Source organism: Cyprinus carpio, chromosome B18 (genome assembly GCF_018340385.1).
Source record: "Cyprinus carpio isolate SPL01 chromosome B18, ASM1834038v1, whole genome shotgun sequence".
NCBI classification, from domain to species: domain Eukaryota; kingdom Metazoa; phylum Chordata; class Actinopteri; order Cypriniformes; family Cyprinidae; genus Cyprinus; species Cyprinus carpio.
In genome coordinates this window covers 23,011,493-23,025,230 of record NC_056614.1, presented here as the reverse complement: position 1 = coordinate 23,025,230, position 13,738 = coordinate 23,011,493, and the positions used below count along the sequence as shown (strand labels likewise).

Sequence of the window (13,738 nt, the reverse complement as noted above, 5' to 3'; positions counted from 1 at the left end):
AACTAAACACACATGCATATGTGTGCATATACACTCACTCAGACACACACACACACAGTCAGAGCACATAAAAGGATTTGTTTGGGTAAGTTAATTGTACAAAGCGCTGTCTTCATCGCTTCACTGAGGCGAAACATATTGCCTCCACTGTCAAAGAGCTTTCATCTGTTATTGCTGGATAAATGCTAACACAAAAGACACACACAGACACACACACACATGCTCATTTTCACACTTGCAGGTCTTCACAGAGATGGACAGATGACAGATGACCACATTGTTTAATTGACCGATAGCTTGTGACTTGTGTCTGGCCAATGACACACAGCAACACACACTCTCATAAGCGGCATTATGCAATCCTATTACAGACTGCCTAGTGCAGTGGTTCCCAAACCTGTCCTGGAGGCCACACTGCCCTGCACATTTTGCATGTCTCCCTAATCAGACACACCCAATTTAGTTCTTGCAGTCTCTACTAATGAGCTGATGAGTGGAATCAGGTGTGTTAGATATAGGAGACATACAAAAGGTGCAGGGCAGGGGGGCCTCCAGGGCAGGTTTGGGAAGCACTGGCCTAGTGTTACCAGCTTTAGAACAGAGATGCTAGAGATCAGAGTGTGCAGATGTAGACACACACACATTTCACAGTGCATCTGTCATACAGTGAAGCGCTGCAGTTCTGGACTAGTCTCCAGTTTAGTGATGTGCAGGAGCTGTTCAGTGAAATCAGGGAGCTGTCCACCACAGCTGGTGCTGAAACACACTCAAAGAGCACTGGAATATCTGGAGAAAGTTGCCTGTTAGTATGCCAACAAACTTACAGTTTGCCACACCTGCTAATGGCCCATAACTTTAGCCAGGAAACTATATGTGCATTATTTCAAAATAAACCAGGTAAAACAAATTGGGTAAAGAAATTAATTTAATTTAATTTAATTTAATTTAATTTAATTTAATTTAATTTAATTTAATTTAATTTAATTTAATTTAATTTAATTTAATTTAATTTAAATATAAACAAATCAATAAAGAAATAGCACTAATACTATTAAAGTACTTCATAGTAATATAAACAACAACAACAACAATATTATTATTATTATTATTATTTAACACCAGTACAATTACAATAGTAATATTTTTAAAGGGCTTTTATTTTGGTGGAAAACCACAGGGAAACTTCTCATTTGAAATGCTTCTCTGCACTTATTTTGGGTCCAAATGGTGTAGTTCCACCGGCAGGGTAATAATGAATCAGAGTCATAACTAAGTCAAAGGTCCAATTACACAAATGCTTGTTTTTCAAGCAGAGATTGCCTATGCTGGTTTTAAACACACAAACCTTTCTTAAATTAGAAAACATTATTGTTTAAATTTCTCTAAAAGGACTCCATAGGGTATGTGTACAATTGCCCTGTATACACCGAAAACCAATATATCTGTACACTTCAAAATTATGTGCACACAGATACCCATAAAAGAGGATGTAGATGGCAAAACAAACAGTGCTTCCTCCATTAGAAAGATGTTATAAATTGGAAAATGCAATAGCACTGTGTTTGCAAATGTGTGTGTGTCTGTGTATACATGTGATCTGAAGCAAAAAGGAGAGAAACTGTTAATTTTACTCTAATGGGAAGAATGAGACCAATTACAAATTAAGTGTGTTCTCGAGGGATCTTACTGGTTTTACATTCTTTGTTCTCAGGAGAATTGATGCTCTTTTCTACTGAAACGAAAGGAAACTAGAGGAGAAACTATCAGCCGTAGGACTATCACACACACAAAAGAGTACAATTATCAAAGCCTTTTATACGTTCACTATTGTTCAAACAGACTTTTTGGGGTGGGTATAATATTTTTGAAAAAATTATCTCATGCTCAGTAAGGCTGCATTTATTTGATCGAAAACACAGTAAAAACAGTGAAATAATATTACAATTGAAAAAAAATATTTTCTATTTGGATATAATTTGAAGTGTAATGTATACCTGTGATGAATTTTCAGCATCATTACTCCAGTCTTCAGTGTCACATGGTCCTTCAGAAATCATTCTAATACAGTATGTATTTTTTGGGGGGGATTATCATATTCTATAAAAACAAGCTTATAAACTTAGCATATAGCTTTTAGTCTAACATATTACAGTAACAATATTCTACATTTGAATTTTTTTTTTTAAAAGAAGCTGATGTCTCAAGATGTTATTAAAATCCCACATCTGCATTTCCACTTTTTTTCCCCCCTGAATCAGGCTGACAAGCTAACATTAACCAAAACATCAGGCCTGTAGTTATATATCTGTGGTTTTTAAATAGTAATCCTAAACACATGTTCCTTCAGAGCATCAAAACAGAAACAAACTCATCAATCTGCCAATTCATATATGTTTAAAATTGTGAAAACCAAAGGATTCTGCAATAAAACATCTCCCTGCTGATAGGAAAACACCCTGGTGCTCTACAGGAGACACATCTATAGGGACTCTCCGGTGGTTTCCTGGCATCATTAGATCTTTCATTTCTAGAAAGCTCTCAAAGGATGGAGGCAATACATCACTCTGAGCTCCCCTTTAACCTGTTTCTCTATGTATGCGTGTTTGAATTATTGGACACGTGCCATGCTTGTAGGCAGAAAAGGTGTGTGGGAATTTTTCATCTCTCTTTCTCACACTCTCACAATGCATTTAAATGGGATGTTTAGTACAGACACCAGCCTGCCTGGCTGATCTCAATACACGGCCCTAAAAATGACAAACACCTCCAAAAACAGCATTTATGAGAGAGAGGGGGGGGAGAGACAGCAAAACACATGGAGAGAGGACTATTTGTGTGGATCTGAACAAATATGATTATGAGTTTTGATCTACAGACATACTGTATTGTTGAAAACCATGCAAGTGAGACAACAGCTTTAGGCATGTATATATATAAGCGTCTACCAAATGCACAAATGTAAAAGTAAAAAGGGTGATTCAAAATATTTGTAGCAACTATAAGAAAATAAGTAAAATACAATAAAAATATAGTAAAATCTTATATCATTATATAAATACAACATTTAATACAATACATGTATACTATTATCCAACAATATAATATAAATTATCAAATTTTAAGGAAATGTAAAGCAAATTTTGATATGATTCAATAAAACTGACACAGAAGTGAATCAAACAAGTTACAGGTGCAAATCTAGTATACTGGCACAGTTATAAAGGCATAAAAAGTGAAATTCATCACAATTCTCATAATGTTGTTTGATTTTATATTGCCAACAGAATAATATCTAATACAGTATAAATATTTAATATATTGCCTAGCCCTAATATGCAAATGTGTATTTGTGTGCCACTTCTTACCAAGTCGAGGATCAAACTGTCTCATCTGTACCTCCTCCACACAGTCTGCAGGAAACCAACCGGTTCTTCCTTTCACCGTTCCTTCCCAGAAACCTCCTTCTCCTATACTTAACACTGAGAGAGAAAGAGAGACAGAGCGAGACATTAATTATCATCTCATCAACACACATTTGGTTGTTGATCACACACAGATCCCCATAAAAGTTAGCTAACATCCTAGATGACAATACCTGGATAAAAAATAAATAAATAAATAAAAATAAAATAAAAGTTAGTAACTGACAGAATTTGCATCAATTAGAAAATCAATTAAATATAAAGCAAATACTTTATTTTTTATTCTAAAATAAAACAACAGCAAAAAACTCTCTCTCTCTATATATATATGATACATTCTCATTTAGATATGTGGTGTGTGCATGAATGTGATCTCAGCAAGCATTCACACATCTTTTTCCTTTCAGAAATAAGCTTGAAGAGGGAGAACAAATAGATGACGTGAGTTGAATGACCAGTGGAATCTGAGACGGTGCAGAACATTGTGTTCAACCGGAAACTGATTCATCCAGTGATATTCTACACTAACTGAAGAAACACATGTAGTGACCACACCAGACACACTAAAAACATATGCAGTCACATGCAAGTCCTTCAGCATTTAGTTGCTAGGATACTGCAGTTTAAAAGCAGTGTGTGTATGAGTTATGTGCGTGTGTGTGTGTTTATCAAAAGTGCAAGGTGTGCAAAAAGGGCAGGTGGACAATTTTGTGGTACTCCAAGAATTCCATAAATCAATAAGCAACAATGAAAGCATGTGCTGTGCATTGTACACACACACCACACAGAGTTTCATTCATGCTGAAGTAGATCTTTAACTGCAGATGGCATATAAGAAACCCCGCTTACACAGGGCAAATAACAAATGCAAACCACACACTTTCTCTCTGTGCCTCTTGGTAAAGTACTTGTCCCCCCCCCGCTCTTGTAGTGTAATCCATGATGAAAGTGCTGCTTGATGGTCTACAAGGCCAATTGACCCTTCACTAAGCTCCGCCCCCTCAGTTACTGTTGCTCACTTACAGAACATCCAATAGGAATGTACTGGAGATTTCCATTAACAGAATTAAAATTATTTTAATGTAGAATTTACAGAGAAGAAACCCATTTCAGTATAAAAACATGGCAGATGGCAACAGTTGCCAATGCATGATTGGTCAGTAACATTCTTAAAGGTGCCCTATTATGTCCTTTATGAAGTCTTTCTTTGTTTTTTGGGGTGTACTACAATAGGTTTTCATGCTTGATTTTCCAACATATTTATTTTTCACATATTTTACATGATTGTAGAACCATTATTTCCAGTCTGTCTCAAACACCCTGTTTAGTTTCCGTTTCGATGAAACCCCTCCTTCTAAAATATGAAATGCTCTGATTGGTTAGCTGGCCTAATGTGTTGTGATGACACGTCCCTTACCATAAGAGTTTAATCTGCTCAGCTGTAAATATTAATGATGCCGTAAATTTTGACATTCCAATTTGAGCCCAGTCTAGTGGTGTTTTATTTCTTTGCAGTCTATGGTCTCTAGCGCAGCTCAACCAGGCCTCGCCCCCTCTTTTTTTGCATATTCCGTGGGCGGGAATTATTTAAATGACTGACATTCCCCGGGTTTCCATTACAAATTTGGCAAAACTTTTCAATATTTTATAAACGTCAATAAAAAACATTGATGTTTCCATTAACCGATGTTATGCAACTAAAACTATTTTTTCCTCTCGCGACAAGCAATGGTGATGGATGTTGGTACAGGTTTTCGTATATTGCAGCCACCACACTAGCCATTATTCCTAATCGAATGAGATGCAGACATGTATCTTTAGCAAAGCAGCACGGAGAGCCGCTTCTGGGACACTTCTGAAACATACCGTGGCAGGGCTGGTATAAACACAAGCATTGACTAGAGTGGGTGTGATCAGCTCCGATGGCCGTGTCAAAGCTGTAATGAAGTGTAAATGAGGGGTTATACAAGCATTAATGGCAAGGAAAGCCCTTTATACTTGAAAGTGCCCACGTATGAGGTGTTTTTTGGAAGTTTTAGTATATTAAAGAATGATCATGCAACTTTTACGTACGCCTGTTTCCACTGCAGTTTTGCAATATATTTTGAATTGCCTGAATAACCTCCTCATGCGAGTGCAAAAACTTTTTTGCGATATATGATACAGCTCGTATGTTGTAGTTCTTGAAACGTGTTTTATGTTAAAGAGAATATTTCCCTTTGGAATTTGAGCTTTGTAACCTTGCAGATGTTTTTTATGCTCGAACAGCAACTTTAAACAAGAACTAAAGTTAAAAAAAGTGAAAAACCCCATGACGGGGCTTAGCAAAAAAGTTCAACTGATCTGTACAAACCTTCCATTGCTCCTCAACACACACACAAAATTTTCTCTTGAGAAAGACTCAAAACCTAATCATCTTAATACAACCAATTATACTGCATTTTTAATCAGGAGATTTGAAATTCTGTGAGTGGTTTTAGTGATGATCTAGCCGGCAGCACAGCCATTAGAAAATTATCACCTCAGTGCTACTGACTGAGGTTATGCTCGTGCGCACACACACAAACACACACATACAAATGGATGCTTCTGCTGCCTATGTCACAATTAAATACTTGTGTAAATGGGGCTCGTCTTGTAATAAATTCAGGAGGAAAAGAAATGCACATCTCATCAGTGATGCTTCTCATTTAACAATTTTCAATATTTGAGTCCAATCATATCAGTATAATGAGCGTAGAGGGGACATTTCATGGAAAACAGGATTTTCCTCACTCTTCTGAAATAAAGGAGTTTGACGTGTTGTCAATGTAACCTAATGTTCATAACACACAATCCACCCATAACCCAGTCCACATAGACCAGTTATGGATATTAGGTGGAAAAATTGGGCATAATGCATGAAAAGAGGCAAATTTAGAAGCCAGATCTTTAACATATGAAAATATGAACATAAAATAAATAGTTCAAAATGCATCCCCATTATATATACAGTAGTCATCATTCGAAGTGGATCAAAACTTTTGTCACAAGAAAAACTGCTGTTTTTGGTTTGGGAAGCTAACATTGCAAAAAATAAATGCCACAAATTTACTTATTTAAGAATAAGTGACATGTTTGCAATCCTTTTGTCACATCCTGAAGGATCAGCTCATCCTCTTTTAACCACAAAGACTACAATGAGCAGCATGTCCATACAGACGTTTTAAGGTCTAGCGTGTCTTACATAACCGATCACTCAATGGACTTGCACAAGTGTGTTTACAAAGTACCAGGAGTGGGCCTGCCGGACCTCTCCAGCCCTGCCGCGTGCCCAGACACGCTTGGCATATTGGAAACAGGCCTTCACACATACAGGCAAACGGCACCATGGGAGAAACACTCGCCAAGCTCTCAGTGTCAGTCCCTGACCATCAACCAGCAGCCGACTAAGGCACGCTGCCACGACGAGCTCTTGACAGAAGGACCGTTGTTTCTGAGGAGAAGGGCCTGAAGAGTGTGTGTGTGTGTGTGTGTGTGTGTGTGTATAAGCATACAGGAGAGTGCTGCTTCTCGGATGGTGAGATACCATCACAACTCTCTATTCTTATCAGCTTCAAAGACCCATTGAGTCTTAAAAAGGATGAAAGGAAAATGAGTAATTATGCTAGCATGTAACTTTTCAACTGTGCACAATATGAGTTCAACAAATACAGGCACTGTGTAATGAGCGTGATTCTTTCATTTCTGTTCAGCATAAATCAGATGTGAATGAATGTAGCCGGATATAGTGAAGGACTTTCTTTTAGGACAGGCGAGACTCAGGCTGTTGCTCATTCAATCATTTACAGCTCATTCACAGGTAAATGGCACAACTGGGCCAAATCACACATGAACGAGACGGGAGAGACAAACGTTCAAAAAGAGATGTTAAAAGAGACTGAATTACACAGTGAAAAGGAAAAGATCAATATAGACACAAAGAGAGAGTTTTAAAGCTTACATAAAAGAGCTATTGAATGGCCATGTTTTTTGGACAACTATTTAAATGAATATACACTATCATTCAAAACTCTCCCTTTTTAAAATGAATCTATGCTTTTATTCAGCTAGGCTACATTAAATTGATCAAAAGCAACAGTAAAGACATTTTAAAATGTTACAATGTTTAAAATGTTTAAATAATGCTGTTCTTTCAAAAAATAGAAAAAGAAAAAAGTATTATGGAGTCCACAAATTTTTCTCACACTGCTAAAATAATTAATGTTTCTTGAACAGCAAATCAGAATATTAGAATGATTTCTAAAAGCAAATTCAGCTCTGACATCACATCTTTGGAATTTTTAAAGAATTAAATTAGGAATAAATTGCATTATTTTATGTATATATAGACTTTCATTTTTTTGTTGTACTTTAATGCATGTCTGCATTTATGAGTATTAGTAAAAAAGTACATGTCAAGGCCTCTTCTGCACTGCCAGTGAAATAATCACAGATGCTTTAAGAATGTGTGTGTGTGAGTATACGAGACAAGTGTGTGTGTTCTGATCTGTTAACCATCTTATTAACTTGATATGTAATAATGTTTAATTTGAGCAAACTAATCGCTGGTTGACTTGAGATGCACGTCAATCACATGCAAATCAACTGGGTTCAATTCTGCGCTCTCTATCATTCTATAAATAGAATGATAGCCGCAGCACTAAATTTCCAGGCCACTTAACTGCGATAAGCCTCTCCTTCTGAGAGAGAGACAGGGCGTATCAAATCTAATCATTTGTCTCTAATGAATCCAACTGCTCAATAACTTTCATTAAAGCAACCAAAAGCTAAATGGCAAATGCTAAATTGCAAAAACTACCAGCTCCGGGAAGGACAGTTTCCACGAATACATCTAGTCGAATATCTGGTTTATTTAATGCGTTAAATAGCTTGACGGGTAAAAGCAAGGTCACATTAAGCATTTGGTCACACTAATTGCATTACAATGTCCATGTTATGGTATGATTTCTTTTGTACGAGTAATAAAAAAATTTACTTTAGTAATTATGTTGTTTAACATTCTGGGATTACATATACTTATTGATATTGTAATTATATTAATGTGCAATATGTGCAAGGTGATGTAATGTTCACTCCAAATGTAATGTTCAATCAAATTGTGTGCCTGAATTAAAGGGTACAGCATTTTTGTTCCTGTCTGACACTCCTCCACTTAATTGGCTGGAATTAACACTGAAAGAAGAAGAAAAAACGCCAAACCCAGACAAGCTGACAGAGTGTAAACAAGGACCATAAAAAGCAAGAAATGCTCTTATGAATTAATGTAATTACAGGCCTGGAGGAAAAGAGGTAGGCTGGAATGTTTCTACGCTTTTCATTCATGGGATGACTAACAAGAGAATGCCTGTTTGAAACGTGCAAAGTGCAAATGGAGAATTAAATGAATACAGTCACTTAGTGACGTGAATGTGTCTAAGTGATGTAATTCAAAAACAGAGGGAATTTTTTTTTGTCAAAAATAATAATCCAAAAATTGTATTTAATCGCAATGTAACTATGTTTTTGAACAAGAACAATTTTGAAAGAATATGATTGTTTCAAATGAATCAATGATAATTCATGTGATTGACCTATTTGTGTTGAAATATTTAGATATTTGGTTTAACTTTGCAATTTTATTAACTGAAATGTTAATTTGACTAGTATTAGATGTAATTTTAGTTTAAAATAATCAATAAAATAATATTGACCATTAAAAGCATGCATTAAAAGAATAGTTTACCCAAAATGACAGTTTGCTGAAAAGTTACTCACTCTTAGGCCATTCAAGATGAGTTAGTTTCTTCATCAGATCAGATTTGGAGAAATTTAGAATTAATTAATTTTTTGAACTTTTTTTGATGTGAATTTTATGGGTGAAATCAGAATGAGTGTCCAAACAGCTGATAAAAACATCACAACAATCCAGTCCCATCAGTTAATGCCTAATGAAGTGAAAAGCTGCATGTTTGTAAGAAACACATTTATTAAGGGATATTAACTCTGTCATCACTTCTGGCCAAAAAATGAATCCATAATCCATAAAAACAATTTATTACAGACACACAGCTTTCTCAGCTCTCATTCTGACGGCACCCATTCACTGTAGAGGATCCACTGATGAGCAAGTGATGTAATGCTAAATTTCTGCAAATCTGCTCTGATGAAGAAACAAACTCATCTACATCTTGGATGGCCTGTGGGTAAGTAAATTTTCATTTTTGGGTGAAATATTCCTTTAAAAACAAAACGACAAAAACAGGGGGAAAAATGAAAACTGGGTAAATATAAATGTAGATGACATCAGTATGAATGCAAAGTGAGATCTGCGTGAATGCAAAATGGAGTAAATATGCATGTAAAAATCCTAGAGAAAGCCCAGTATTCCAGCCCCTCAAGTCCCATTACCGGTGCGTGTGTGTGTTTGAGAGTGCTTTGACCTGCACTTTTGCATTTATCAAAAAGCCATTTCCAAACGGAAACACTTAAAGAAAGCAATAAGCTGAAAACATGAGTCCATAAAAGCCTCAGCGATGCTCTGAGCCACTGAAATATCAGATGACTTGTGCTCACTTCAGTCACGTCAGAATCAAAGGAGTCCTCAATAAAGATGCTTCTGTCGTTACAATCATCATCTCCACCATCATCCACATAAGCGTCATCATCTTCATCCGTGTGAAGTTATTTGAAAGATGCAGCTTTAAATACAGGTAAAACTTTCTCTCTTGTGCACAGACTGCTATATCACGCAGTTAGTGTGATAACATCTGATCAGCAGACAGGCAGTCAGGACTCACACGCCTGCTGGGAGAGCCGCCGAATGATCAGATATTTGATATTCAGTGGAAGGCTTTCCGGCTGATTGTCCGTCAGGTTAATGAAAGAAAAATGCCTGAAGTGTTCTACCGCAACACACACACACACACACACTTGTCTCAGACAGATACAAAAGAGTGCTTGCTGATGGTCTCTCTTCCAATTTAATTCAAGAGTGCTTTGTAGTTACATTACTAAAGCAAAATAGTTCAGCTCAACAGAACTATTTGAACTTTTGATTAAATGATGAAATTTAGATTCTGAAATCTGATGAGCAGGATGAGCAGCTTTCAAAGATGCTGAATCAACTGAATTCTACATTTAAGGGAAAATTCACTAAAAAAATCAAGTAAACAGACAGTAAACAGACATCCTTCATTCATTTTCACAACCCTGAAAACTCTTGAAAGATCTTAAAAAGTAATAAATTTGGCATACAGTATTTGGGCCGTTCTGTTTGAAAGCGCAGCAGGGCCGTTCAGCTCTGAATAGTATCTCAGAATACATCATTTTAGATATGCAAATCTGCACTGATTCTCTTGCAACTGCCAAATAGTTTATGGCTATATATATCCTTTCAGTGATCATTATATCTAGCACTGCACACTACTGAGAATTTGTGGGTGATTGATTGTTTATAATATTTGCATGCATGATACATCACCAACCCTGAGGACAGCCAGTCCAAAGACACTTCCTCACATATTCAGCCAGTTGTTTGATCATTAACACCAGAATATCTGTTTTCCAGATTGTGATAATTAAAGACTATTGGCCTCATTTGGCTGTGAATGCAGTGGTGGGCATTTTCCAGCATCGCCTGAGGACACTTTGTTTAGGGAAAGTTTCCTGCTGATTTAATGGTTTGCCAGAGATAATTGGATTTGCTGTGTCAATAACGGTACTGATACTCGTTAACATTTTTTTTTTTTGCTTTTTCAAATGTAACTGGCAGTACACATGACTGCAGTCCACAGGGTTATTGATCGCTCATGTCTGTATAGCATGTATGAACTGTGATCTAGCAGATCTGCAGCCTTTGGCAGTGAGAGTACTGGTGTATGTAATAATCTCATTTGCATACAATCATAATTAAAAGCTAACAGGAAGTGGGCCGGGTGGAGAGTGTGTGTGTTGTGTAGTTACAGTGGTGGGCAGCAGAATGCTGACTCTTGTGGTACAGTATGTGTGCGGTGCATTACAACAAGCTCAGTGCTTTATTCAATAACCACGACAGTTAGTCTCACATACACCACTGCTGGGCTCTTATGAAATTAATCTGCTGATCCACGAGCCCACATGCTATACACTGCCTGATGATAACTCTCTGTGATATCAGAGCTGTCTCACAGGGAATTATGGGAACTGAAGTTCAGCGAAATTAGAAAAGAGCAGAAAAGAAATAAGAAATTAAACTCATTGGGGCGATGAGAACAGACTGTGAGAGAAGGGAAGGGAAGGGAAGGGAAGGGAAGGGAAGGGAAGGGAAGGAAGGGAGGAAGGAAGGGAAGAGGAGAGAAGAGAAGAGAAGAGAAGAGGAAGAGAAGAGAAGAGAAGAGAAGAGAAGAAGAGAAGAGAAGAGAAGAGAGAGAAGAAGGAGAAGAGAGAAGAGAAGAGAAGAGAAGAGAAGAGAAGAGAAGAGGGAAGGGAAGGGAGGGGGGGGGGGGGGGGGGGGGGGGGAAGGGAAGGGGTTGTAAGAGAAGTTTTAGGTTTGAGGTTTTATTTGCGAGTTTATATCATGCAATTCTGAGAGAAAAAGTCAGATTTGCGAGTTTATAGGCTTGCATAGCATCATGAGATGAGAAAAGTCAAAGAAAAATAAGAAAAATAAATAAATAAATAAATAGAGGCATGTGACTAAAAGAGATGATCCATTATGAGATATGGAAGGAAGGAAGGAATTAAAGAAAGGAAGGAAGGAACGAAAGAATGAAGAAAGAAAGAAAATTAAAAAGAAGAGAAGAGACAAAAGAGATGACAAAGGTGAAAAGAAGAAACAATAAGGAAAATGCCAAAAAAATTCTTGATGATTGTTTAAAAAAGAAGAAAGGATGTGAGTTTAAGCAGAAGGCAGAGAAGTGAGTGTCACTTAGGTAAAGAGTGAACAGCAGAGATGAGAGAGAGTCACGACTCCACAGAGGAGAAGTGCAGTGGTGCAGTTCTGTGCTCATTGGTATGCTGGACCCTCAATGAAGAGAGAGAGAGAGAGAGAGAGAGAGAGAGAGAGAGAGAGAGAGAGAGAGAGAGAATGATAGTGTTTCTCAATATCATCATCAACAGTCTAAAGGCACTAGGACTTAAATAGTTATTTGGATGCCCAGGAATCCCTCTTCTTTTCATCTCTTTCCTTCTGTCTTTCTTTCATTCTATTTTTACAGCATTCACCTTTTCCCTCCATCTCTCTCGGGCCCCAGGGGTGCAGCCCGAAATAACCTGGCTTGGAAGTTTTATGACTCCAACCTCAGAGTCTCGCTGCATGCCCAAACTTCACGTCACCACCTTAATCTCTCCTTCACACACTCACACACACATACACACACACACTGAGAGCTCAACAAAGGGTTTGATGGGAGATGTGAACAGCAGCTGCTGGGCTATTGGGAGCCATTGATAAGCACACGACTAATGCACTGGACGAGAAATACTCAGATCAGTGTTGGGAGGGAAGCCACTTCCAAAATGTATCTACAAGCTACTCACATTTTTAAAATCAATTTTCTGAACTTCTCTAAATGGACCAGATTAAATCAGCTCGTTGATTCTGGGTGAAAAGAACAAACAAAAAAAGGAAAGTTTTTCCTTGTGAATTACAATAAAAAAAAATTTGCAAGAAGTCTTTTATGCTCACCAAGGCAGCATTTATTTAAAAAAAATTTATTTGAATATATTTTAAAATTGTAATTTATTCCTGAGATAATAAAGCTGAATTTTTAGCAGAGTTTTTTTTTTTTTTCAACAAATATTCAACAGTACAACCCAACGGACACTGAACTTCTATCCCCCGTCTTGTTTTTAGTTAAATATGTATTTAATATAAAATAAAATTCTATATAGCAAATATCCTAAAGCTACAGTACAGTAAAAGTTATTTTTGTCTTTGCAAGCATCACTTGTACTGTCTACATGCACTTTATCTAGTTCAGTAAAAAAAAACCTAACAAACAATCAGACAATGCATGTCAGCTTAACCACATGCAGGAATCACAAATATTTTTTTAAAGATTGTTTGGACAAACAGACAGTGACAGGGAGGAAGAGAAAGAGAGAGAGAGAGAGAGAGAGAGAGAGGCTATCTGTCCACATCAGCTCTGGTCATAATTACGAGTCTCCTTGCAGTGTCTCTAAGCACTCAGCATTATTCCTCAGCTTGCGTCTCCACCACATTCACTCTAGAGCAATTACGTTTAGATGCTGGATAGACGTAGATTGTAAGAAAAAAGAAAGAGAGGGAGAGAGAAGGTGAAAGAGAAGATTGTGAG

General features: G+C 37.1%; 1 protein-coding gene across 15 annotated transcripts in view; it reads right to left on the bottom strand.

Annotated features, from left to right (window-relative positions):
• The window catches only part of LOC109055058 (SH3 and multiple ankyrin repeat domains protein 3-like), a 171,963-nt gene that overhangs the window by 38,947 nt on the left and 119,278 nt on the right, over nucleotides 1-13,738 (bottom strand). For all 15 annotated transcript variants that reach the window (XR_006157143.1, XR_006157141.1, XR_006157140.1 and 12 more), the window contains one exon: nucleotides 3,366-3,479. Coding sequence is in view for 11 of the 15 variants with exons in the window: in XM_042744420.1 (XP_042600354.1) it covers nucleotides 3,366-3,479 (114 nt within the window). In the remaining 4 variants the exon portion in view is untranslated. The remainder of the gene's footprint in view (nucleotides 1-3,365; nucleotides 3,480-13,738) is intronic.